Here is a 24,944-nt window from a genome sequence, read left to right as displayed (position 1 = left end):
GCTGATCGATGTTTCTCTCTCATCGATGTTTCTAACTCTCTCTATCTCTCTCCCTTCCTCTCTGTGAAAAATCAATAAAATATATTAAAAAAAAAGAATATTCCAGATAAATATTGTTAATATTTTATGTATCCTTTGAGATTCTCTGACTGTATGCAACTTTTTTTAAATTGATCCTCACCTGAGGATATTTTTCCATTGATTTTTAGGGAGAGTGGAAGAGAGAGGGAAAGACAGAGAGAAACATCGATATGAGACAAACACATCGATTGGTTGCCTCCTGCCCCACCCTCAACTGGGTCCAGGCTGTGGAGAAGCCTGCAACCAAGGTACATGCCTGTGACTGGAATCAAATCTGGGACCCTTTGGTCCACAGGCCAATGCTCTATCCACGGAACCAAACTAGCTAGGTCTGTATGCAACTTTTTTAACTTAAAAATTTATCAGATGTGGCCTGGCCGGTGTAGCTCAGTGGTTGACTGTTGCCCTATGAATCAGGAGGTCATGGTTTGATTCCCGGTCAGGGCATATGCCTGGGTTGTGGGCTCGATTACTAGTGTGGGGTGTGTAGGAGGAGGCCAATCAATTATTCTTTCTTATCATTGAGGTTTCTATCTCTCTCTCCCTCTCCCTTCCTCTCTGAAATCAATGTAAAATATTTACAAATTTACCAACATATATTTGTATATCAACCAATATAGCTCGACATCATCTCTCTCAATGGCTGTGTAGGATTCCATTCTATGGTGTCGTGACAGTTTTTAACATTCGGATTGTAGTGATCTAACTTGGGAGTTGGGCTTATGATGGTGAACAGCATTCTGTCTGTAAGTGAAAACTTTCCTCTACAGATGTTTTTCCTCTTCTTGTAAAAATATAGCAATCAGGGCCATTCTCATATTCAGAGTTAAGATAATAAATTCCCATGAATTAAAAGATAGTTTTGTGAAGGTCAGCAGGACCCAGGCAGCAGACTATTTTGATTTACTAGACTTGTCTCCCTATCGTGGATAAGATCGTTGAGCCAATGTTAGTTTGACTTACTCCTCTCTTCTGAGTCTTAAAGTGAAATATATGCCGGAGACATACTGCCCCTGTTCCTCCTGATGATAGCCTTGATCTGGGATAAAAAGTGACCTATGCAGGCGGACAGAATCTGGAGAGACATTGTAAATGCCGTGAGCCCTGGGTACACTGTCGGTATTACCTCTATCTTACCGGGATGGACCCTGCTCAAACTTTTCCTCCTAAGTCATTTAAACTTGCAAAGCCCCTGGACTTACGTAGATGACCCGGAAGTAAGATACATCCATTCTGGAGAGAAACATACCTGGACCCATGAAAGAGTATATATATATATACATATAATGATTGATCTCAGAGAGGGAGAGGGAGAGAGATAGAAACATCAATGATGAGAGAGAATTATTGATCGGCTGCCTCCTGCACCTCCCACACTGGGAATTGAGCTTGCAACCCGGACATGTGCCCTGGAATTGAAATGTGACCTCCTGGTTTATAGGTTGATGCTCAACCACTGAGACACGCCAGCCGGGTCCATGGAAGTCTTTAATTAGGACAAGGGTGAGTAAGTTTGGGGACAGGGGGGAATGTCACTGGCAATAGCTATAGCTTTAATATGTTTTTAGATGCAATAATTAGAATGATTTTCCTTTTTAAAAATATGGTGGTAAAAGAGCTTAAAATAACTGAACTGTTCAGGGGGACTAAAGAAAATTAAAACAGGCTGGATCATAACTTATTTAGCCAATTTAAAAAAATAGATAACCCTTTAGTTTATGTCTGGATCGTTTTTGTTTGGCCTGCAAGCATCCTTGTACATACATCTTGTACATTTATTTGAGTATACCCTAAAATAATTGCCTCAAAATGCAATGGCTGGGTAAGAATTTTCAAAACATTAAAGTTTTTTTAAATATATATTGTTAATTTGCCCTTCAATAAGATCATTTATATTTCTAAAAAAATTCATGAGAATGGTTATTTCCTTAATATTATCCCCAATATTATGTATTATAATTACATTAAAAATTTAAAATTTGCCTAATCTGACATGTAAAAGAATGGCACATCATTGTTTTATTTTTAGGTTATTCCTAATAACAATGACCATGATAATCATTATCACTAGTATTTATTTAGGACTTATGGTGTGGCAATCACTATAATAACCACACATCGTATTTTCCTCTCAGAACAGCACAGTGAGGTAGGTCCCATTAATTCATAGACCATTTATAACTTTTTTGGTTAATTTCTGTGTTTGTCTTTTGTCTACTTTTTTTCTTGGTGTATAAGTGCACCTTGAACAATAAGGACATTAGCCTTTTCCTTATAATCTCTTTCTTTGGGAAATAGGTCTTTATTGGTGTTTCTCTTGATCAAAAGTAATTGATAAGCTAGAAAGTATTAAAAAAATTTGAAACTGAATACAAACAGAAATGAACCTCAATGTACATCAAAATGCTAACATAACCACACAGACAGAACAAAAATAATTAATCTAAGTTGAAATTTAAGTGTAGTACATTGATGTATACCCTCAGTGGAATATATTTCAAAGCCAAAAAGAACTGTAAAAAATTAAATTACTTAGTAGAATTTTTGTTAGTAGCGGTATTGACATGGTAATTTTGAAATTATTTGTGCATATTTTAGAATTGAACAAATGAGAATAGATAAATATAGATATTGATATTGTTGGGAAACAGGCTCTTAGCGATAAAGGTGGTACTCGGAGTGGGATAAGAGGTGAAAGATCTGTGGTATTTTATGAATTAGAAATATTAGTGTGAACTTATGATTTCATACATAGTATGTCTGTCTCTCTAAGCAACCTCTGGGTTTGTAAATACGGTCCAACAGGAAGCAAGCTGCACAAACAAGCTCCGTAGTCCCCAAGAAACATTTACTCTCCAATGCCCTTCAGATGTGACTGTGGGGGGGGGGGGGCCCTCTGGAAGGAATTACCTCTCCCAGCTCCTGGCTCAAGTTAAGGACTCATTAAATGTAACTATTTTTAGTATCATACAAATGACTAAGGTATAGGGACCAAAGTATAGCAGATGGCCACTAAATTCAAAGAATAGCTATTAATAAGTGATGACTATTATTAATCAGAATAATTAATATTGTTAATCAGGGTGCCTTCCCCTGATCCACTCCCACCTCTTCAACATTCCTCATTTGTCTTGTTCAAGATTCCTAATAGACTAGTCTCATGAAGGACACTACAATTAAATTGGTTACCCACCTCCCCTAAAACTAAGATTAAGAGATTATGAAATCATTAGAGTGAATTCTATCATCTGTTGATTCCCTAATAATTCCATGTTTCTCTCCATCTCTGACTCTGAGTTTATTCCTCATCACTCTGACCTTACCTGGTGGAATGCCTCATTAAGACCCTGTTATGACACCTGGTGGGGTTACAGTTGCTGTTTAAATGTTGGGGGAATGCCATGAAATTGAATACAAATAATTTATTTGGGAGGTGAACCCAGTAAATACTGGTGAGGAGGTGGGGAAATGAGATTGAGAAGTGAAGGAAGAACATAAAGAATGCATTTTCAGGCATATTAATATAGTGGGCACCGGGGCTTAATCCCACTAAGGAACTTGGGAGACAGTACAGGACATACCTGAGTCACCCTCTCTGAGGGGTGAGGAAGCTGGAGAAGTTACTCACCATCTCCCCATGTATTTTTGGTTCGTGGTTGCTTTCAGGGACATTAACTCTTTGACACTCTGCCTCACCCTGCTTGATAGCCTGCTCCCAAAGTTAAATTAAAGGCCTGGGACTTTTACTACAGAGAGATAATGTTTGGGCAAGTACTGATAATGTCTGCCCCAGGGTCATCCATGCTTTGATTTTCAGATATGTGCTTGATAAATTTCCCATTTTTAAAAAATATATTTTTATTGATTTCAGAGAAGAAGGGAGGAGAGAGAGATAGAAACATCAATGATGAGAAAGAATCATTGATCAGAGGCTGGGCCCACAACCCAGGCATGGGCCCTTGGCCAGAATCAAACCCAGGACCCTTCAGTCTGCAGGCCGATGCTCTATCCACTGTGCCAAACTGACCAGGGCATATATATTTTTTTTAAGAAAATCTGAGTTGGGTATATATCACTTTTTGCCAATTGATTGCTAACTAATCCATATAGCAGACATATATTGCATACCTATATATATATTATATCTGCAATGATATATAACCACAATATATCACTGTAAAATTACTGTGAGAAATTCCAAGAAGAATCCAATGCAGGACCCACATTAACGATATTAGTTATTCTGATTAATAATAGTCATCACTTATTAATAGTTATTCTTTGAATTTAGTGGCCATCTACTATGCTTTGGTCCCTATACCTTAGTCATTTGTATGATAGTAAAAATAGTTACATTTAATGAGTCCTTAACTTGAGCCAAGATTTTTAATTGTATTATTTTGCTTCATATACATGTCATCTTATTGGCAAGAAAAGGATTTGGGATGCCAATCAGCTGACCTTGAGACAGGGAGATACTCTGGATTACCAGGGTGGGCACACTGTATTCAGAAGGGCCCTGCAAGGAGAGTCAGCATAAGAGGAGACTTGAAGATGCTATGCTGCTGACTTTGAAGATGGAGGGAGAGGCGCGAGCCAAGGAATGCAGACGGTCTCTATGAGTTGGAAAAGGTAAGGAAACATATTCTCCTAGGCCAGTGATGGCGAACCTTTTGAGCTCGGCGTGTCAGCATGTTGAAAAACCCTCACTTAACTCTGGTGCCGTGTCACATATAGAAATTTTTTGATCTTTGCAACCATAGCAAAACAAAGACTTATATTTTTGATATTTATTTTATATATTTAAATGCCATTTAACAAAGAAAAATCAACCAAAAAAATGAGTTCGCGTGTCATAGGTTCGCCATCACTGTCTAGTGCCTCCAGCCCTGCCAATACCTTGACGTTAGCTCAGTGAGACCCATTTTGCATGCATGACCTCTGGAATTGTAATCATAAATTTGTGTTGTAATAGTTTGTTAGAGCAGCCACAGGAAACTAATCTGTTGTACCTGAGGAGAGAGAGACTGTCTAGAGCAGAGGTTCTCAACCTTCTGGCCCTTTAAATACAGTTCCTCATGTTGTGACCCAACCATAAAATTATTTTCGTTGCTACTTCATAACTGTAATGTTGCTACTGTTATGAATCATAATGTAAATATCTGATATGCAGGATGGTCTTAGACCAGTGGTCGGCAAACTGCAGCTCGCGAGCCACATGCGGCTCTTTGGCCCCTTGAGTGTGGCTCTTCCACAAAATACCACGTCTGGGTGCACACGTACAGTGTGATTGAAACTTCGTGGCCCATGTGCAGAAGTTGGTATTTTGTGGAAGAGCCACACTCAAGGGGCCAGAGAGCCACATGTGGCTTGCGAGCCGCAGTTTGCCGACCACTATCTTAGACGATCCCTGTGAAAGGGTCATTTGACCGGAAAAGAGGTCGCGACCCACAGGTTGAGAACCGCTGGCCTAGAGAACTAGCTTCTCCCAAGGTTCCAGAAAGAATGGTGGTTTGATATGAGGTCACTTAGGAGGGTTCTATATCACCACTCAGATGCCAAGGGCGCATCACCTAAGCACACCATGAGAAAGAGAGAGAAAGGTTTTTCCTTGACAGGTAGGATTGCTTGTAGATGCTTTATTTGAGTGGAAGCTTAGCCTGATAAGCTCTGGCCTAATCTGGGTAAAGACTTCCCTGGGGTTGTTTTCTCCTCATAGTATAATAAATGTTTTAAAAATAATGCTTTTACTGAGAGAGAGAGAGAGAGAGAGAGAGAGAGAGAGAGAGAGAGAGAGAGAGAGAGAGAGGAGGGAAAGGGAGAGAGGGATAGAAACATCAAAGATGAGAGAGAATAATTGACTGGCTGCTTCCTACACGCCTCTCTCCACCTCCACTGGGGATCAAGCCAGCAACCTGGGCATGAGCCCTGACTAGGAATTAAACCATGACCTCCTGGTTCATAAGTCAATGCTCAACCACTAAGCCACACCAGCTAGACCAGTCACTTTCTTTTTGAAATCTAATATTACAATTAACCCTTGAGCAGTGCAGCTGTAGGGGTGCTGACCCCCTCACTACCATCACCTCTACCCTTCACCCCCCACTGCAGTAAAAACTCCACATATAACTTTTGACTCCCTAAAAACTTACATTGTCCCTCAATATCTACAGGGACTTGGTTCCAAGACCACCACAAATACCAAAATCTGTGGATGTTCACGTGTCCTATATAAAATGATGTAGTTCAATGTATGCAGTCTGCCCTCCTCATCCACTGACTCCCAATCACAAATAGAAAACAATACAGGTATTGAAAAAAATCTGCATATAAGTTGACCCACACCATTGAAACCTGTTTTATTCAAGGGTCAACTGTATTCTTCACTTTAAACATAGACTGGCAGACAATATAATCCTAATTTTCTGCCAGAAAATTAAATACCACTTTTATTATTTTAACAGAAGTTGAACTATCTGAATACAGATTACATTTGTTGTGCTTTGAAGAAATATCTTTTCATCTAGCTTTATATTGGTGTATTTGGTATTTTATAGTATTTACTCAACTTGGTATATTGGCTTTAATATGAACCCATTTGAGGAAGTGTTTCTAGTTGTTATGACTATGACACTTCCAAAGTATTAGGATATTGTTCATAAATCACACAATAACCAAGTTATCCCATGTGTCAAGGGTGATGGGGTAACTGTTGAGATCTGACTCAGTTTCTGATGAAAGAGATTGGTGGGGAGGCAGGTTTGATCTGAAGGAACAGCTATGTAAAAATCAAGTATATATTCAAAGAGTTTCTCTGATAATGAAGATAATCACTTGGCTGTCTTATCGTAATATTAGAATCAGGCCTCATCAAGGTCATGGTTATCTGTCCACTCCGTAGGTGGTTTTTATTTCTTCATGCTGAGCAGCAAGGAGGGGAATGAGAAATGAGAACTGGAAAAAGAAACCTCAGGGTAGATAATCTATCCAAATTCATTTGGATTGAGTATGCTAACTAATAATAAATATTTTTGAACCTACACTAATCATCTCCCCAAGAATGCTTGTATTGGACTTACCTGCGTCTACATGCCAGTATATGAGTGATTAAACAATAATATTTGACAAAGTCCCCTTCTCTACTCTTAAATTAACTAACATTCCCCAGAAACATTTTTTTCCCCTTGAATTTTCAGTTTCATGTCAGGATGCAATTGAAGTTCAAATTTCATTTTGCCATGAGCATTTTGGGATTGCTTACTTTTGTATATTTGTTTAAATTCAAAATTGCTATTTTTTTTATAGGAAAGAGTGTGCTTTTTGTAATTGTTTTATTTTGGGGAAAGAGACCTTTTATATTAATGCACTTTGACCTCCTGTGCCTCTCATTCCATTAGTCTTCAGTTTTCTAATAGATCTGGTTGCTTCTCAAGTCTCTAGGTGCATACTGTTGATTGGTTTATTCGGCTACTACTTGATGGGGGCAAAGATATTTCAAGCATTGGAGATGGACACTCAGGAAGACTTGAGAAATACCTTTGAGGTTGCCAGAGAAACTTTCATGAGAAACTATGCCAACATAACTCCAGAAGAACTTGAAGTCTTTTTGCAGGTAAGAGCTAAAGGGGTTTTGCTTTGAGAGTTATAAATTTGCCAACTGTGTAAAAGAGAGCTGTAGATAAAAGATTTTATAGAAAGCCTTCGTATGTGTTTTACCTAAGTTTATGTAAATAATAACACTAGTTTTTTGTCATCCGAAGAGAGGTGAAAAAAAAGAAAGATAAGCCCTTAAAGTGATAGGAGTCATAAAGACAACAGAATGCAAAGGGATGCATTATGCTAAGTGAAATAAGCCAGTCAGAGAAAGATAAATATCACATGATCTCACTCATTTATGGAATATAATGAACAACATAAACTGATGAACAAAAACAGATCCAGAGACAGAGAAGCAATGATCTGAACACCAGACCTCAGAGGGAAGGCAGAGGAAGGTGAGGGTAAGGGGGAGAGATCAACCAAAGGACTTGTATGCATGTATATAAGCCCAACCAATGGACACAGACACCAGGGGGGTGAGGGCATGAGTGGCGGGGGGAGGCAATGGGCCATAAGGACACATATAATACCTTAATCAATAAAGAAAAAAAATCAATGGAAAAAAAAAAGAATGTAAAGGGGTAAGAGAGATCCAGGAAAGAGGAATAACGACAGAGAAGATACTGCAAGGGCATAGGAACCATAAAAGACAGCTTGAGGGTCAGGAGAGAGAATGCCTGGTATTGGACTCACTCTCCCATGTGTAACAATTATAAAACAAAAAATATCACAAAAATGACTGACTGAAAAAACGGGAGTATAAGCAAAGTACGCTGGACCCAAAAGGGCATGGCCATTTGCAGAGAGCACAGGAGCTGAGCTCCACATTTCCTTAGGTTTTCCTCTGGAGGCGCTTCCTAGTTAACTCAGCTTGTGGCAGGGCAAGGAGCCCTCGCAGAAAGCTAGTCTGGCTGGGTTGAAGTGACAAGGAGTCAGAAGTTGGGGCCTGTGGCAGTGGTTGGAACTGAGGGAGAAAATCCCAGAGACGAGGAGCCCTCAGAGTGCAAAAGCTCCCACATTCCCAACCTGCTACGAATTCCTCTCAAGCTGTTGTCTGACTCCAAAGTTGTGCCAAGTAGACCTTAGAGAAACAAATGAAAGGAGCACCTGGGATCCTAAAGATCTCTGCAGAGACTTCAGCAGCTCTTCGCTGCTGGAAAGACAGTCATTGGACTTCAGGCTCTCCAAATCAGAGGGACTTGGTAAACACCCCAGGCTCTCTGTCGAGACCCCAGAAACACCACATCCTAGAAGAAACAGTGAAAATGGAGCGAGCCCCAACAAAGGCTGAAATGAACTCTCAAGAGGATCAAGGTGACCTATGGCCTTCCAGCCGCCTGCCAAAACACACAAAACCTTCATTGAAGGAAGATAACATTATTGAGAATCTACAAACTTTCATACACAATGGTCACCGTCAATTAAAAGGAAGTATGATGAAAAGTACCAACAGGTTACTGGAAACTAAGTGAAACCATAGATATTAGAAAGAGACTCACCAATAATTGGATGTGAAGTTATCGAAAGTCTTTAAATATGGTTAGTAGTTTAAGAAAATCTAGGAAAGGGGAGAGAATTGGAGTACATGTCTGGAATTCTTTTAAAAAGCATCAAACCTATGTTGTAGAGTTGGAAAACATATTAGTGGTTACAGAGGTGAGAGAGGAGGGGGTAGGGGTGGATATGACTATAAAGGAGTTGACATGAGGAAGATTATTGTGTTTTGTTAATAGAATAGCTCTGTATTTTTATTGTGATGGTGGTTACATAAACCACAATGCACTTAAAAAAACAAACCCACAGTTTTCTTGAGATATTATTCACATACTATACAATTCACTTACTTGAAGTTTACAACTCAGTGGTTTTTAGTTTATTCAGAGTTGTACAATCATCATTTTATGCTATTTATTTTTCTGGTTTTGCTATTAGAGTTATGTGAGTCTTAGAGAACATAGCAAACAAAACTCCTTCCTTCTCTCCCTCCTTCCTTCTCTTCCTTCCTTCCTTCCTTTCTTTCTTTCTTTCTTTCTTTCTTTCTTTCTTTCTTTCTTTCTTTCTTCTTTCTTTCTCTCATAACATATATATATATATATATATCTACCTGGCCCATGTCTAATAAATGAGGCTGGGCTTGAAGCACCTTTGGGAGTTCTATGTGAAAAGCAGCATCACCTCCATGGCAACTTGCCCTTATTTTTCTTTTGAGTTTGAGGCTTTTTGTCTGTTTCTTTAGCAATCAATTTCATTTCTTTTAGAAATTCTTCACAATTTGGATTTACCTATGATTCCTGCTTTTCAATATGTGTTTTACTATTTTGTATCCTTTAGTGTTATTTTAATGGGGTTTTAAGTGAGCAGGCAAACAAAAAAAAAGAAAGAAAGAAAGAAAGAAAAGGAGCCCAATCCACTGCTTTAAATCACAGGTAGCCCTAATGTGGTCTATGCCATTCTCTGTACACTATTAACAAATGATCATGGTGTCTACCATTTCCATCCACAACCTACACACATGCCTTCCACAGACTCATTAAATAACAGGGCAATAATTAAAATCTGTTCACAATCTGCTCTCGTCTTATGTAATGTACAGCATCATTTGCCACATTGATCACTCTCTCCTTCTTGATATACTTTCTTCACACGGTTCCTAAGACACCACACTCTAATTCTGATTTTCCTTCTGTTTTACCAGTTCTTCCTTCTTCATTGCCTTTGCTGGTTCCATTCTTCTCAATTTTAAAGGGTTCCTGGGCTCAGTCCTCAAATTTTTTCTTCTCTATTTTTACTCACTTCCTCTGTGGTTCTTCTATCTCATGCATGGCCTTACTGTGTACTATGTACATGCCAATAACTCCCAAATGTTTATCTCCCGTTGAGGCCTTTCCCAGACATTACAGATTGTATATCTACTTTTCTATTTGAAATATCCACTGAGATATTTAACAAAATATTCAGACTCATAATTTCCAAAAATGAACACCTGCTCTTTTGCTTTGAAAGGAAAATTTGCTCCTACCCCTAACCACCACAGCGTTTCTTACTTCAGTTAATGGCAACTCCATTCTTTTCTGTTTGTTTGTTTGTTAAGCCTCACTCGAGGATATTTCTCCACTGACTTTTAGGGAGAGTAGAAAAGAGAGGGAAAGACAGAGAGAAACACTGATGTGAGAGAAACACATAGACTGGTTGCCTCCTGCACAAGCCCCAACCAGGGCCTGGTGCAGGGAGGAGCCTACAACCAAGGTATGTGCACTAGACTGGAATCGAACCCAGGACTTTATCCACTGAGCAAAACCAGCTAGGACAACTCCATTCTTTAAGTTGCTCAGATAAAAAGTCTTGACTATTCTCTTTCTCTTGTACTCAGCTTTAATCTCCCAGAGACTCCCACTGGCTGTGCTTCAAAACCACAGAATCTCACTGCTGCTCATCACTGTCACTGTTCTACCTGGTCTCATTGAGTCACCATCTGGTCCTTTCTGGAGCTTCTGGAGTTTTGCCGTATTCTCCTAACAGAACTCCTGGCTTCACTTTGCGCACTATATAGAGTGTCCCAAAAATGTTTACACACACTTTGAATAATTATAGAGTCAGTGTTCATTAAAACACATTTCATTTTCAAACTTGAGCTATCAGCTGTTAAAGTGTGCATACATTTTCTTGGAACACCCTGCATTCTCTTCTAAGTCCAGCAGCCAAAATGATCCTTTTGTGGTCTTTTAAGTATATAAGTCACCTTCTTTGCTCAAAAACTTTTAGTGACTCTCTCCATTTATTCAGATTAAAAGCTATAGTTCTTTGAGCTTCCATGATCTTGTGCTCCTCCTCTATTTCCTCTCTTACTTCTTTTTCCCTTATGCTGCCCTCATCTTTGTTCTGCTCATACTCATACTGCTGGATGTTTCTAGAATATTCCAGGCTCTCACCTTAAGGCTCGTAGTTGTTTCTTCTGCTTGGAATTCTCTCTCCTCAAATACTTGTTTGGCAAACTTTCTCACTGCCTTCATGTCCTTGTTCAAATCTTGTCTTGTCAGTGAGGCTTTCTTAGTCTACCCCCCAACCCCCAGCACTCCTGTTCTAGCTTACACTACCCTGCTTGATCTCTTAGTGCCTCCTAACATATTATATATGCTTAAGTTTATTTTCCCCTGCTAGAATCTAAATTCCACAAAGGTGGATTTGTGTTCTACATTCTTTAAGGGAAAGATCATACATTTATCACGATAATGCTTACTTCTTTTTGTTTTGTTTTAACTTAGAAGCTGAGTTTGGCTGTAAAATATGGAGTAATCCCCATAAAAAATGAAACAGTTTATGTTAGTTGGACATTAGTAAACTCTTTTTCATTTGTGGCATCAACACTAACCACAATAGGTAAGTAAGATACTTTATGTTCAATTTAATTTTTTTACTTAGGATGCCAATTATTAAAATTTTTATCACAGCTAGAACTTTCTCTACATGAACCATACCCCTTCTACCTCCAAATTCAGAACCTGCATTGTGTGTGTGTGTTCACTTACTTTAATAACACTACATTTACCATGTTATCACCATGGAATGTAATTCAGGTTAGAATTTCACAAGTGCAATAAAGCCGCCTGTAGTACACCAAAGTTTTTGTATAATGTCTTTCCAGAGCTTGCTCTTGAATCATTCATCACTTTCATTATAGATAATTTGTTTACTTTAACATTTATGATTCTTACAGAGAAAATGAACATACTGCACATATTTAAAAACTGTTTTTTCATTACCTTTGTGTTAGCACTTTAAAGACATATATTTATTTCAAGGTGACATTTAAAAAATATTCTAATATAACAGCAGCAAAACTATAATTCTGCAATTAGAAAAGAGCTAAACTGGGATCCATATTATCTTATGTTTACAAGTGTGACTATAAAATAAATACTACCTTCTAGCAGCTGTTATCAGCATGTTAGATTTGGTTTAAATACACACACACATGTCCAGTTGGGGAGGTTTGTAACATTATATGCCATCTACTATTCTGAAAGGGTTCTTTAAGAGCCAACAAGCCCTAACAACTGAAGTCCTCATTCAGTCCATGAGGCAGGCAGAAAAGTCAAAGTAACTGGGGCAAACAGGATGCCTACATAACATCAAATGCATGTGAGATTCTGCAGCAACTGGGAGTATTTCAGGATTGGCATATTGTTCTTGCTTAGAACTAATTTCACCAGAAGAATTTAACAAGGTGGACATTTTACCACTATCAAGTGCATTTAAAAGTGGTATGTTTCTTATGTGCTAAGCTGACTCCCCTGAATGACCTAGCTCGTGAACTAGTCACTAGTAATTTAGTCACCTGGCAAACCAAGCCTGCAAAAAAGGAAGCCAATATTCAAATTAATGTGTTATTGTCTGACCCTCTCAAATGATTTATTTTCAACATAAACATATAACCTCACTGTGAGATGTCTAACTATAGCAAACACCACCAACAAGACCAAGACAGCATCTCTTCTGCTATGGTTTAGGTTTCACCCAGAATTCCTTATACATGGAATAGCCCATGCCAAGAGTCATTGCTCCCACAACAAAACCTTGGGCTGTCACATGCATGTGGACATTTTAGTATTTCCCCTGTTCTTCAATTTATGTAGTCCATATGCAATGACTGCTGCAAAGCCTGCCATTCCAATAGGGACAAATGCTGCCTCTTTAGCTTTTCGGATAAATTTAGATCCCCAACCTTCATCATATGAAGAAAGAGAAACATCTGTGTTGGTTGACATACTGATTGAAGAATCTTCCAAAGCCAACAGGACCTCTCAAACTCCAGCCTGCTTCTCCCTGCTTTTGTTTTTAAGATGATGTTTCATCAATACATGTAGCCTCCCCTCTATTTTGTATTTTTAAATCCTTTTTCTCTTTGATAACAAAGTCTATGAGCCTTTTCTCTTTAGTGCAGGGGTCCTCAAACTACGGCCCGCGGGCCACATGCAAATACAAATATTGTATTTGTTCCCGTTTTGTTTTTTTACTTCAAAATAAGATATGTGCAGTGTGCATAGGAATTTGTTCATAGTTTTTTTTTAAACTATAGTCCAGCCCTCCAACGGTCCGAGGGACAGTGAACTGGCCCCCCGTTTAAAAAGTTTGAGGACCCCTGCTTAGTGGGTGGCATTGGCAATGGGATTTCCATCTAGTCTTCCAACATATTGCTTAAATACGTAGCAAACCCCAGAACCAGCCAGAGTTTTCTAGGACTTCTGGTAGAATGATGATGTCTACTTGTTTCTCTTAAATTCAGGAAAAATTTAGCTAGAGGATTGTGTGATTTTAAAAACCACAGGTTCCTGCTAAACTTTAGATAATTCTAAGGTATTTTATTATCAACTAAGAGCCATTAGGGTTTATAAAAAAATAAGCATAGCTTAAGATAGCTGTAGCCAAAGACCCTCAGGAGATTCCTGGATAATACCACTTCAGACTGCCAGAGACCTTTGGCACCACCATGGAATTTTCCTTTTTGTGGAAACAGAGAAGGTTAATAAGTGATGACTGTTATTCTCAAGGACAGCATGCTCAAATCTATTTTCCCTTACTAAAAATAGGATGCATATTCACAGTTATGGAGAGTGTTACATGCCTGCCAACCCCCAGCAAAATGGTTGTGTTTGTTCAGAAATCATTCTCACTTGCTTATTATAGTTCAATGAAAGAATTGGGAGAATCTTGAATTTCATGGGGTTGAATGAGGTCAGAATGCTGGTATTGGATATCACATGACCCATGGTTTCTGCCCATGGAATAACATCAGGGGTCTGAACATCCCTCTTACCTTGTGGCATGGCCTGCTCACAGAGGCCCAATTGAATGGTGGGCATGCATTTTGTCATCGGATCCCCAAGCCCAGTGAGCCACTCCAGCTCTGGGCCACAGCAGATGAAGCCTCTTAGCTTCAGGCAGCTCTAACAGCATTCAAGGGCGCTGTTCAACAAGGAATTAAGGGAGTTGAAAACATTTGGCCATTCTCTATCATCTTGATGCTCTGATATTTTTATATTGAGATAGAATCAATGTACCACCTTGCCTGAAGAATGAAGGCAGTCCTACTTTGCAGTTCTGAAAAGATTCAATAAGCCTACTTTTTGCCTTTATTTTTTTTCCTTTTTATTGAATTTATTGGGGTGAAACTAGTTAACAAAGTCATACAGGTTTCAGATGCACAATTCTACAACACATCACCTGTATATTGTATTGTGTGTTCACCGCCCCAAGTCAAGCCTCTATCTATTACTATTTATACTCCTATACTCTCCTCCACCTCTTCCTACCCAACCTCCCCGCAGGAATCACCACACTGCTGTCCATGTCCATGAGTTTTTTTTCTTTTGGGCTCAGTCCCTCCACTGCCCCATCCAGCCTCCCACCCCTGAGAGCTATCAGCCTGCTCTCTGTCTCTGCGTCTGTCACTATTTTGCTTGTTACTCATGTTGCCCATTAGGTTCCAAATAGGAGTGAGATCATATGGTACTTGTCTTTCTCTGACTGGCTTATTTCACTTAACATAATGTTCTCTAGGTCTATCCATGCTGTCCCAAAGGGTAAGATTTCCTTCTTTTTAACTGCTGAGTAGTATTCCATTGTGTAAATATACTACAGCTTTTTTATCCACTCATCTACTGGTGAACACTCGGGCTATTTCCAAATCTTGGCTATTGTAAATAATGCTGCAATGAACATAGGAATGCATATATTATTTTGAATTAGTGTTTTGGGTTTCTTGCATAAATTCCCAGAAGTAGGATCACTGAGTCATAAGGCAGTTCCATTTTTAATTATTTGAGATGACTCGATACTGCTTTCCACAGTGGGTGCACCAGTCTGCATTCCCACCAATAGTGCACAAGGGTTCCCTTTTCTCCACATCCTTGCAAACACTTGTTATTTATTAATTTATTGATGATAGCCATTCTGACAGGTGTGAGGTGATATCTCATTGTGGTTTTAATGTGCGTTTCTCTGATGATTAGTGATGTTGAGAATCTTTACAAATGTCAATTGGCCATCTGTATGTCCTCTTTGGAGAAGTGTCTATTCAGGTCCTTTACCCATTTTTTAACTAGATGGTTTGTGTTTTTTTGGTGTTGAGTTGTCTGAGTTATTTATAAATTTGGATAGTAACCCTTATCAGATATATCATTTTGTTGTCTAAAGCTGGCCACTGGGTGTGTTGGCCCTGGGCCTCTTGTGAGGGACTCTAGTGCAGGCCTATGTCAGACGCTGCCTGTGACTTGGCTCTGGGCAACCTTTTTGGAGCTCCAAGCAACCAACAGTTTGTGCTGCCTTAGCGTGGCCTCTGTATGTGCTAGAAGGACCAAGCTGCACACCAAAGTTTGCTTTTATAAGCACGGAGCCCAGGAGCAGGTCAACAATAGTTCTAAGGCACCCCGAGATCTGCCTCTGCCTATCTCTTTCTGCCAGCTGCCAGTTAGGCTCAGTCACTGAAAGAGCCTCTGGCTATATCCTTAGCAGGGCATAAGCTATGCAGGGTGGGACAAGAGGGAGTCCCAAGGGTGGGCTATTGCCTCCTACCAGACTGAAGCCACACAGAGGGGAGTGCTCCACCTAAGAAAGATGGCATCTGCAGTTTGGGAGAATGACTCAGCATAGAGATCCTGGCAGATGTCCTTTCAGCTCTCTCCCCAGAGCCACAAACCCCAGACACTCCTCACATGACTCTAGCTTGTGCCACCTCCCTCCACCAGAGCCTAGGGTGAGTTGCTGCGAACAAAATTTTGTTCATTGGCCCTTTAAGAGGTGAGTATAGTTTCCACCTACTCCATCCTCATCTTGGAACGCTGCCTTTATTCTTTGTTGTTGTTTTCTTAAAATATATTTTTATTGATTTCAGAGAAGAAGGGAAAGGAGAGAGAGATAGAAACATCAATGATGAGAGAGAATCACTGATCAGCTGCCTCCTGTATGCCCCACACTGGGGATCAAGCCTGCAACTCGGGCATGTGCCCTGACGGGGAATCCAACTCTGACCTCCTGGTTCGTAAGTCAATGCTCAACCACTGAGCAAGGCCAGCCAGGCCAGCCAGGCTGCCTTTATTCTTTTTTTTTTTTTAAACATTTTTTTATTGATTTCTTAGAGGAAGGGAGAGGAAGAGAGAGATAGAAACATCAATGATGAGAGAGAATCATTGATTGGCTGCCTCCTGCATGCTCCCTCCTGGGGATTGAGTCTGCAATTTGGGTATGTGCCCTTGACTGGAATCAAACCTGGAACCCTTTAGTCGGCAGGCCGACATTCTATCCACTGAGCCAAACTGGCTAGGTCTTTATTCTTAAAACAAATTATTTTAAGCAAATGTGGGTCAAGGCAAACTATGAATTCATTTGTCTTCAGGTATGACTTAAAGTGGGCATAAACTTCTCACTTGTAATGGCTTTGACATTGCCAGGCTGTTTAAAATATTACAACAGGCAGCCAAGGAAGCTTTTGTGTAAACTCCATGAAAAACTGAAACTTTGGTAAAGCATTCTTCCTGTGTGTGTGTGTAATAGCATTCTTATTCTCCTTTTTATGTCAATGAAGATAAAAATTGAATTTAAGAGCCCTGAGCATAAAAGGGACAAAATTGTTTAGGTCAGCAATTATGTGTGTATATAGAATATTTTTCATAAAAGCAACCCCAAATCCATAATTTAGAGAAATAAGATTTTGTTAAATTTTGTGCTGTACATAAGACAGCAAATACTGACATGTAAATTAAAATTAGATTCAGTAACAGGGATTGGCTTATTCAAGTCTACACAAAGTAGCAAATTTCATATTTTTCTTTTCTTTATCCCATAAATATGTGTCATAAATGGTTATAGTGAAATACACAAAAAATATATTTTTACTCAGAAATATATAATAAATTTTTCATATCATTGAATATACTTGCACTCCTTAAAGATTGCAAATAATTTTATTGGGCCATTTTACTCAGCATATCTTTTCTAATGCTTAGAAATATTTATGTTCTAATTTTTTTACTCAAGTACTGCTTTAGTGATCATCTTACACACTTCTCACTTTTCTGATGATTTTCTTAGGAGAAATTCTTTTTTAAAAAAAATGTATTTTATTAATTTTTTTACAGAGAGGAAGGGAGAGGGATAGAGAGTTAGAAACATCGATGAGAGAGAAACATCGATCAGCTGCCTCCTGCACACCCCCCACTGGTGATGTGCCCGCAACCAAGGTACATGCCCTTGACCGTAATCGAACCTGGGACCCTTCAGTTCGCAGGCCGATGCTCTATCCACTGAGCCAAACCGGTCAGGGCTCTTAGGAGAAATTCTTGAATGTAAAATGACTGGATTATATGTTTTCTCTTAAAAGCTGTGTATGTGGCTGGGACTCTCATAACAAAACACCACCAACAAAAATACATCAAAAGTTCCAAGGAGTAGTAATATTGAGCAGATATTAAATTTGTCTTTTATCATCCATCAGGTTATGGGATAATTGCTCCCAGAACTCCTATGGGCCAGATATTCTGTGTCTTCTATGGTTTATTGGGGATTCCTCTAACTATTATATTCCTGAAGTTTTTGGGTAAGGCAATATCACAACCATTTTTAGGACTTGGAACATACCTTCGGAATATGGGTCTGACAGAGGTAATGTTCACTAAATATTTTTTTTACACATGCTTGGGTTTATAACCTTACATAGAATAAGCACACAACACTTTATATATTCTTGTTAAATACATGCTAAAAGAATCTCTCTATATACATATATGTATAACTATATATGTGTGTGTATATATAAATGTATATATATGTAAATGTATATATTTGGTATGTTTGCCCTTTTTTATAGAATTCTTGATCAAAAAAAGGGATAGTCAACCCAAAATATCTTTAGTGCTTTATTTTCCTTCTTCAGAAAACAGGAATATTATTTCAAATAATACTATGGTAGAGTATCATAGTATAAATACAGTTTCATGATTTTATTTGACTTCCTGAACCACCCTATGAAGTAAGTATATAAAACCTAACATCTAGATTTTCTAGAGGAAGTTATCAACTTGAATTCAACTCCTCTGATCCTGGGTTCTGAGCTCTTTTTATCTCACAATTCCTTTCTCAACACTGTGAAAGGTGAGACATTTTTTATGGCTATAGATTACAAAAGCATATAATTAGAAGAGGCTGTTTGGAAAACTGTTAGGCAAGTTTGTGTTGAGTTGGGGCAAAGTAAGATAAAGAGAGATGACATGGATCCATTCCTGATAGTCCAGAAAGAGATATGCAGAGAGGACAAGAACAGGCACATATTTGTTCTTATTGCCAGGAAGGTTTGTTTCAGGTAGTCTTGTGAATGAGGCTGCACTTTAGCAATTACTCCTTATACCCAGCTAATATTTTGAGTAGACGACTGAGGCCGAACGTTCCTTTCCCTTCCTCTCGGAACTCTCATCCCCGGTTGAAGAGTGATAATTAAAAGGCCAATTTGATGTCTAAACAGGCCTCAGGAAAGAGCAGTGCTGAGAGAGGGCAGGTCCTGGCTGATGTTTCTTCCTCATTCTCAAAGGAGTGGAGTCCAGAGAATGAAACTCCTGGGAGGTCATCTGACCACTCCTCCCATAGTGGTGGTCAGTGAATGCTCTTGTACTTGACCCATTCATACCAGCAATTCTCTCTTGGGAGTGGATTCTAGGAGGGGTAGAAAGGGCTGTTAGCATTCTTTAGAAACCAAAATGCTCTGTGAAATAGTTCAACCAGACAAGTTTTGTTGTTGTTGTTTTCCTTCAAGGGAGGAGATCAGACAGCATCTGAAAAGATTTTGCCCATTTGTCTTTCCTGAGGCCATGTTATTCACTCCTGTAATTATGTCTGGTATCAAAGATTTGGCCATTTCAGAAACTCAAGATCTCTTGGATGCTACCTTTCAAAGCCTACAAGAGGACAAGCTTGTATCTTATTTCATGCTTATAAATATGACTAAACAAACTGGTCAGACAGGGTCACTCAAGTGCACCAGATAATAGCATGACCCAAATAAAACTCTTATCAGTGATACAGAATGCTCTGAGTTTGCCACCACTATACAAAGTTAAACTAAAGCGGCTATTAGCAGTACTTCTCACAGAAAATGAAATTTGTAATATAAATCTCCTCTTGTTTCCAAAACTTCTTAATAGGCCACAATATATACTAAAAGTCAGCTATCTATTTCTTTCATTTTCCTCTAATTATGCTTTATTCTGCTCCAGGTATGTTATATAGGTTGGCACACTTCCAAAGTCAATAATGGATCCATATTTCCAAATTTCTAGAGAAACAAGACATAAGAATTTCATAGCATCAGCTTCATATCCCTCCAAATTTAGAAAGCACTGCAAACCCCACACTCCAATGCAATCACTGTAATAAGCATTAAAATTTAAGAAAATAGTTACAATATGTCCCTTTACCATAATGTATATAAATTTATGTATAGCCCTCAGCATAGTGTCTGTGCTATATGAGGGGCTCTATAAATAAAAGTTTAAAACCGGTTATTTTAATTAGTTTACTTGTCTGTTTCTCCTCTCCCCTGACAAAACTATAATCTCTACGTGGACAAACTGTCATATTTTTATATGTATATTGAGTATCTTTCATGGTACTAGCAGTAAAACTCAACAAATGCTTGTTGAATGAATTATTTCATAAAAAGCATTTAATCAACTAATGTAATATAGAATTGGAAATAGAACATCCAGGTTTTAGATGGGAAAATACATTTATTTTTCTCTTACAATTTGAGGTGTTAGAATGTCTCTTAATAAAATATGACTTGTTTATTTGTCTCAAAAAGTTAATGTCCTGAACTCCCAGGTGGTGATTGTCCTTTTTGCATAGTCAGTGAGACCCAGAGCTGAAGGTACGAGTGAGCAGGTCACATAGCAAAAGAACATTGTAGTGTGAGACCTAGGGAGGGCTGGGAGGGAGAGATTGCTTTACACTTAATAAATGTGAAAGTGCAACAAAATGCATGAAGTAACGGCTAAGCAACAGAGATTCATAAGGGAGATGATTCACTTGACAGAGCTGGGAAATACTTCCAGACGCAAAGGCAGTCTGCAAGTCAGAGTGTGGTAGGGATATCCAAGCAAGCCCTTGGTCCCAAGGGCAAATGGTGGTTTAGTTGATAATAGCTTCCTGACTGCTGTTGGATTATTAATATTTTTCCTCCTTTTCTCCTTCCTCTTTCCCTCCCTCCCCTACTTCCTTATTTTTTTTCTTTTTGTTAGAGACAAATTAAAATTCGCATATTCATCCTTTTCTTGGTAACTGGACTTCTCATTTTCATCCTGCTACCACCAGTAGTTTTCATGTTTACAGAGGGCTGGACATACAATGAAGGATTATATTTTGCATTTATCTCCTTAAGTACCATTGGGTTTGGTGACTATATACCTGGTAAGTCAACTAATATTAATCTTAGAATTGTATTAGCATTCATAGTCACAAATCCACAGGATTTGAAGTAAAAGTATAATCAGAAATATAGCATTTATCTATCAGAGTAGAGGCCAAAACAATTGAGAAACTCTAATCACCTGATAATCCATGAAAGATCCCAAAATAATTCCTTTCCATCCACCTTTCTTTGTTCAGCCCACAGAGTACACTAATTATGGGGAAATGGAACAGAGAAATTTCTCAAAGCATGTCACCATTTGCTCATACAGATATTTGAAGTTCATGTGTAATGAACATAGTAGGCACGGAGGTTGAATCCCATGCAATACATGCTCCGTGTCTTTATCAGTAGATAAGTCCACTCTCACCTTCGCATAAATACACTGAATAAGGAGGCAATAAAGATCCCCAGACCTTAAGTATTAATGTACTTACCTAAAATTCAACAGTAAAATATTCCACAGTCTCTTGTATAAAGGATTATTTCTACAAGGCCTTTTTGGGTTGATAAATTCCTTAAAGGAACAAAGCAAATTTCAGGCTATATATTTTGAGAAACCTTTCTATTATTCTTGATTCATCTCTGCTTCAAATTAGTATCTTAGGCATCATTCTTACTATTAACATACTCTTTAAAAATTAGCCCAAAGAACATAGGTATAATACCTCGCTATGCATACATACCCAGGCCTCATACCTACATTGAGCGATCAGTATGCTACCACAACAAGCACAGAGCCAAGGAGCTGAACATTTGATGTCTCTTCTACCACAATCTATCTGGGTCAACTTGGACAAGCTCCTTGACCAACAGGACTCAATTTGATCTACTATTTAATAGCTTGGGTGAGGGAAACTTCGAACTAGTTGATTTTTTGTTGTCAATAATCACTCAACAAATCTAGGAATCAGTACTTCTTGAGCCTTTCTTACCATATGAGTCTCAGGTGATGCGTGCTTCAAAGTCAACCAGGACTAAAACTCGGCTCCTGCTTATAAGGGCCACACATTGATGTGGGCAAGATTTAGACATATAAAGAGACCATTAAAAATGGAGGCAACAAGCCATAGTTGAGTTAAATATGTAATGCTATGATGGCAACTAGGAAAAAGAAAATGTTCTTGACCATGAGGATCTACAAAGCCTTCCTGGGTGCTTCAGGAATGACTGAAGGCGAGTCTTCAACTTAGCAGTCAGAGAGTGAAAAATAACTGATAGTCCAGGAGGAATACTTATATCCCCCTTTTAGCTCTACTGTTGATTAATTTCTGATTACATTCCTAGAAAGGACATGTATGAATATCTGGGTATTTGTTTATTGATCCCTAGGTCACAAAAATAGAATGATCTCTATTAGTCCCTTTATTTAGAAAGATGGCACTAAAAAGAGACTGTGGTAAATGTGGTACATATGGTATTGTGTGGGGACAAAAGCAGCCACACTGAAGAATGCCTTGGGCTAGCCCTTTTCCAATGGTAAAATGTTGGCAAATTTGGTATGGTGGTGTGGGGAGAATTATTTGGCTGAACAATCTTTTTGGGGTGGTTGGTATTATTGGATTCCAGTTCATTCTGTGGGCCCAGCTGTCTTTTAAGGAAGAGTAAATTTTGCTTTGTCCTTGGGAATTTTCACCGTCTCTGGCACCTCTGCTTGGGTTGCTGCGCCCATACATGCCCAGGTCAGGTATGGAAGCTGCCTCAGCTCATTTGTGAAGAACTATTTTCTTTCTAGAATTTAGCTCATTGAATTTCTTGCACTCACTGTTTTTTGCTAACACCATTGATAAGTAAGGTTTTGGTTTTGTCTGTTCCCTCTTTTTTTTGTTGTTTTTACTGTGGAATAGAAAACCTAGCCTATTTCCCTCATTTTCTAACTGAAACTGGGACTTCATAGACACTTTATTAGAAATTTAAAGGCTGCTGGATAAGGGACTCTAATTAATGTGCCATTTTGAACTAGAAAACAAATGCAACCTTTTCCACATTCATCTCAGTCAATAAAATTATACTGTCTTTCATAAAGTTAAGTTTTCTAGTTTATGTCACCGATTTACATTCTCCTTCCCCTTCTTCTAATATGAGGTTAAATGCAGTTAAAATGTGTTCTTCTGTGGAGTAGCCCTTAGTTTACCTTGTGTTCTTTGAGGGACACGTTTTCTTTATTAGCAAATGTCAGAATGTGACCAAAGTTCACGTGATTATTTACATTTTGATATACAATATTAGTTTTAAGGATATTTGAGGCAAAATAAATAACATAAAGATTGCAGGAATGGAACTAGTGTTATTGAGTCTCAAAATAGTGTGAGATGATTGTTGGAATTACTGGAATTTTTCTTCTTTGTGTTTTTTATTATTACTTCAAATTGCTTTTTACAATAAAAAAGTTGGAAAAAAATTTGGCATGTTTGTAGCCATACAGAATAAACCAGTGGCAGAGTTGGAATGTACATTCATGGATGGCCATATCATTTTTATAAACAAAATTTGAGTAAAAAAAAAGTTTTTATAGTTTATGTTTATTTTTTAAATACCTCACAGCAAGGAAAGGAAAAAAAATCATATTAATATGTCCTAAAAGTTTATGACACATCTAGGTACCTATCTATTCTGTGAGATATTCAGTCAGCTTGGAATATTTGCACAATTGCCTTTCAAATCATTCATAGATATAGAGGTTTTTTTTCTCTCTATATAATAGATATATTACCAAAAATTATATTAACAAAATTTTGGTAATCATATTACCAAAATTTATTACCAAAAAGTTCAATGTAATCTAAAGTTTGTAACTATAATCCCATATTCTCATTGAATATGGTATTCATTTCAGAAGTACCACTTCTTAATTTCTAATTGGCCTTTAATAATCAGTGATTAGACTCCAAAATGTAGACATTTTTATGGGTTTATCCTAACGTGGTATATTTTATGAGGGTCAAGAGAAGATCAGGGGCAAAATCATCTTCCAATGATTTATATGTGACTTACTTTTTGTTTTTAGGTGTAGGTCCTCAGGCGACGTACTCACTAAAATACGCCGTATTCATGTTACCTTGGTATGCCTTTGGTCTTGCTTGGATTGCTATTCTGTTTAATTTGCTTTCAAAACTTTTGGAAAGAACTAAAATAATGCTCAATTGCAAACTGCTGTGTCAAAAAGAAAAAATATTGTCTATGAATACTTTACAGCTCACGAAAGTACCTCAAACTTCTTCTGGGAATGGTGAGACAAGATGAAGCAAAAGAAAATAATGTGTTTTCTTTACTAACCTGCCATGTGAGCTACATCCATAGTGAATTTTTGTAATTCATATCTTATTGTGAATTATAATAAATAAAATGCAAAGCCTCCACTGTATCTGTCGAATCTTTCATTTTCAAAATATTTTATTATATAACATTTGATATCTTGAAAATAGCTTATTCAATGACATACATTTTAAAGAGTAATAAACTCCCACGACCTCATCGAGCAGCAGAATGAATGACAAGACAAGTGGAGCTCTCTCTGTGCTCCTTTCCAGCCCCACCCTCTTGCCTTCCCAGGGGCCATAGCTACATCCATCCCTGTTGTCAGCACACAGGTAACAAGTTATTTTTTTAAAGTAGTTACTCAATTACTGCCCACATGGAAACATTCGCGTTTCCATTATTCCATATTTTTACTTTACCTTTATATTTTGAGGTTTAAAATGTTGCCCATATAATGGGTATAAGATACTATTTCATTGTAATTTTGCTTTGCTTATTCCTGATGACTATGAGGCTGAGTACCTAGTGTTCCTGGAAATGTTTGTTTTTTTCT

General features: G+C 38.2%; 1 protein-coding gene and 1 pseudogene across 1 annotated transcript; one reads left to right on the top strand and one right to left on the bottom strand.

Moving 5' to 3' along the window:
- Positions 1 to 5,665: 5,665 nt before the first annotated feature.
- Positions 5,666 to 24,376, top strand: LOC118664718 (potassium channel subfamily K member 16-like). Its single transcript, XM_036325166.1, has 6 exons — positions 5,666 to 5,699; positions 7,515 to 7,693; positions 11,943 to 12,057; positions 18,170 to 18,336; positions 20,964 to 21,132; positions 24,141 to 24,376. The coding sequence occupies exons 1-6, from the start codon at positions 5,666 to 5,668 to the stop codon at positions 24,374 to 24,376; spliced, it is 900 nt and encodes a 299-aa protein (XP_036181059.1).
- On the bottom strand, positions 13,177 to 13,457 carry LOC118664721 (annotated as a pseudogene).
- Positions 24,377 to 24,944: the final 568 nt, after the last annotated feature.

This window comes from Myotis myotis, unplaced genomic scaffold (genome assembly GCF_014108235.1).
Source record: "Myotis myotis isolate mMyoMyo1 unplaced genomic scaffold, mMyoMyo1.p scaffold_m19_p_1, whole genome shotgun sequence".
NCBI classification, from domain to species: domain Eukaryota; kingdom Metazoa; phylum Chordata; class Mammalia; order Chiroptera; family Vespertilionidae; genus Myotis; species Myotis myotis.
The sequence above is the reverse complement of the archived record's forward strand: the minus strand, read 5'-3'. Positions and strand labels throughout refer to the sequence as shown.

Bases quoted from the DNA above. Each gene is read 5' to 3' on its own strand.
- LOC118664718 (XM_036325166.1), top strand. From the start codon at position 5,666: ATGAGAAAGAGAGAGAAAGGTTTTTCCTTGACAG. The intron at 7,694-11,942 runs GTAAGAGCTAAA...GTTTTAACTTAG, and splicing joins AACTTGAAGTCTTTTTGCAG to AAGCTGAGTTTGGCTGTAAA. The intron at 18,337-20,963 runs GTAATGTTCACT...TCTTTTTGTTAG, and splicing joins GGAATATGGGTCTGACAGAG to AGACAAATTAAAATTCGCAT.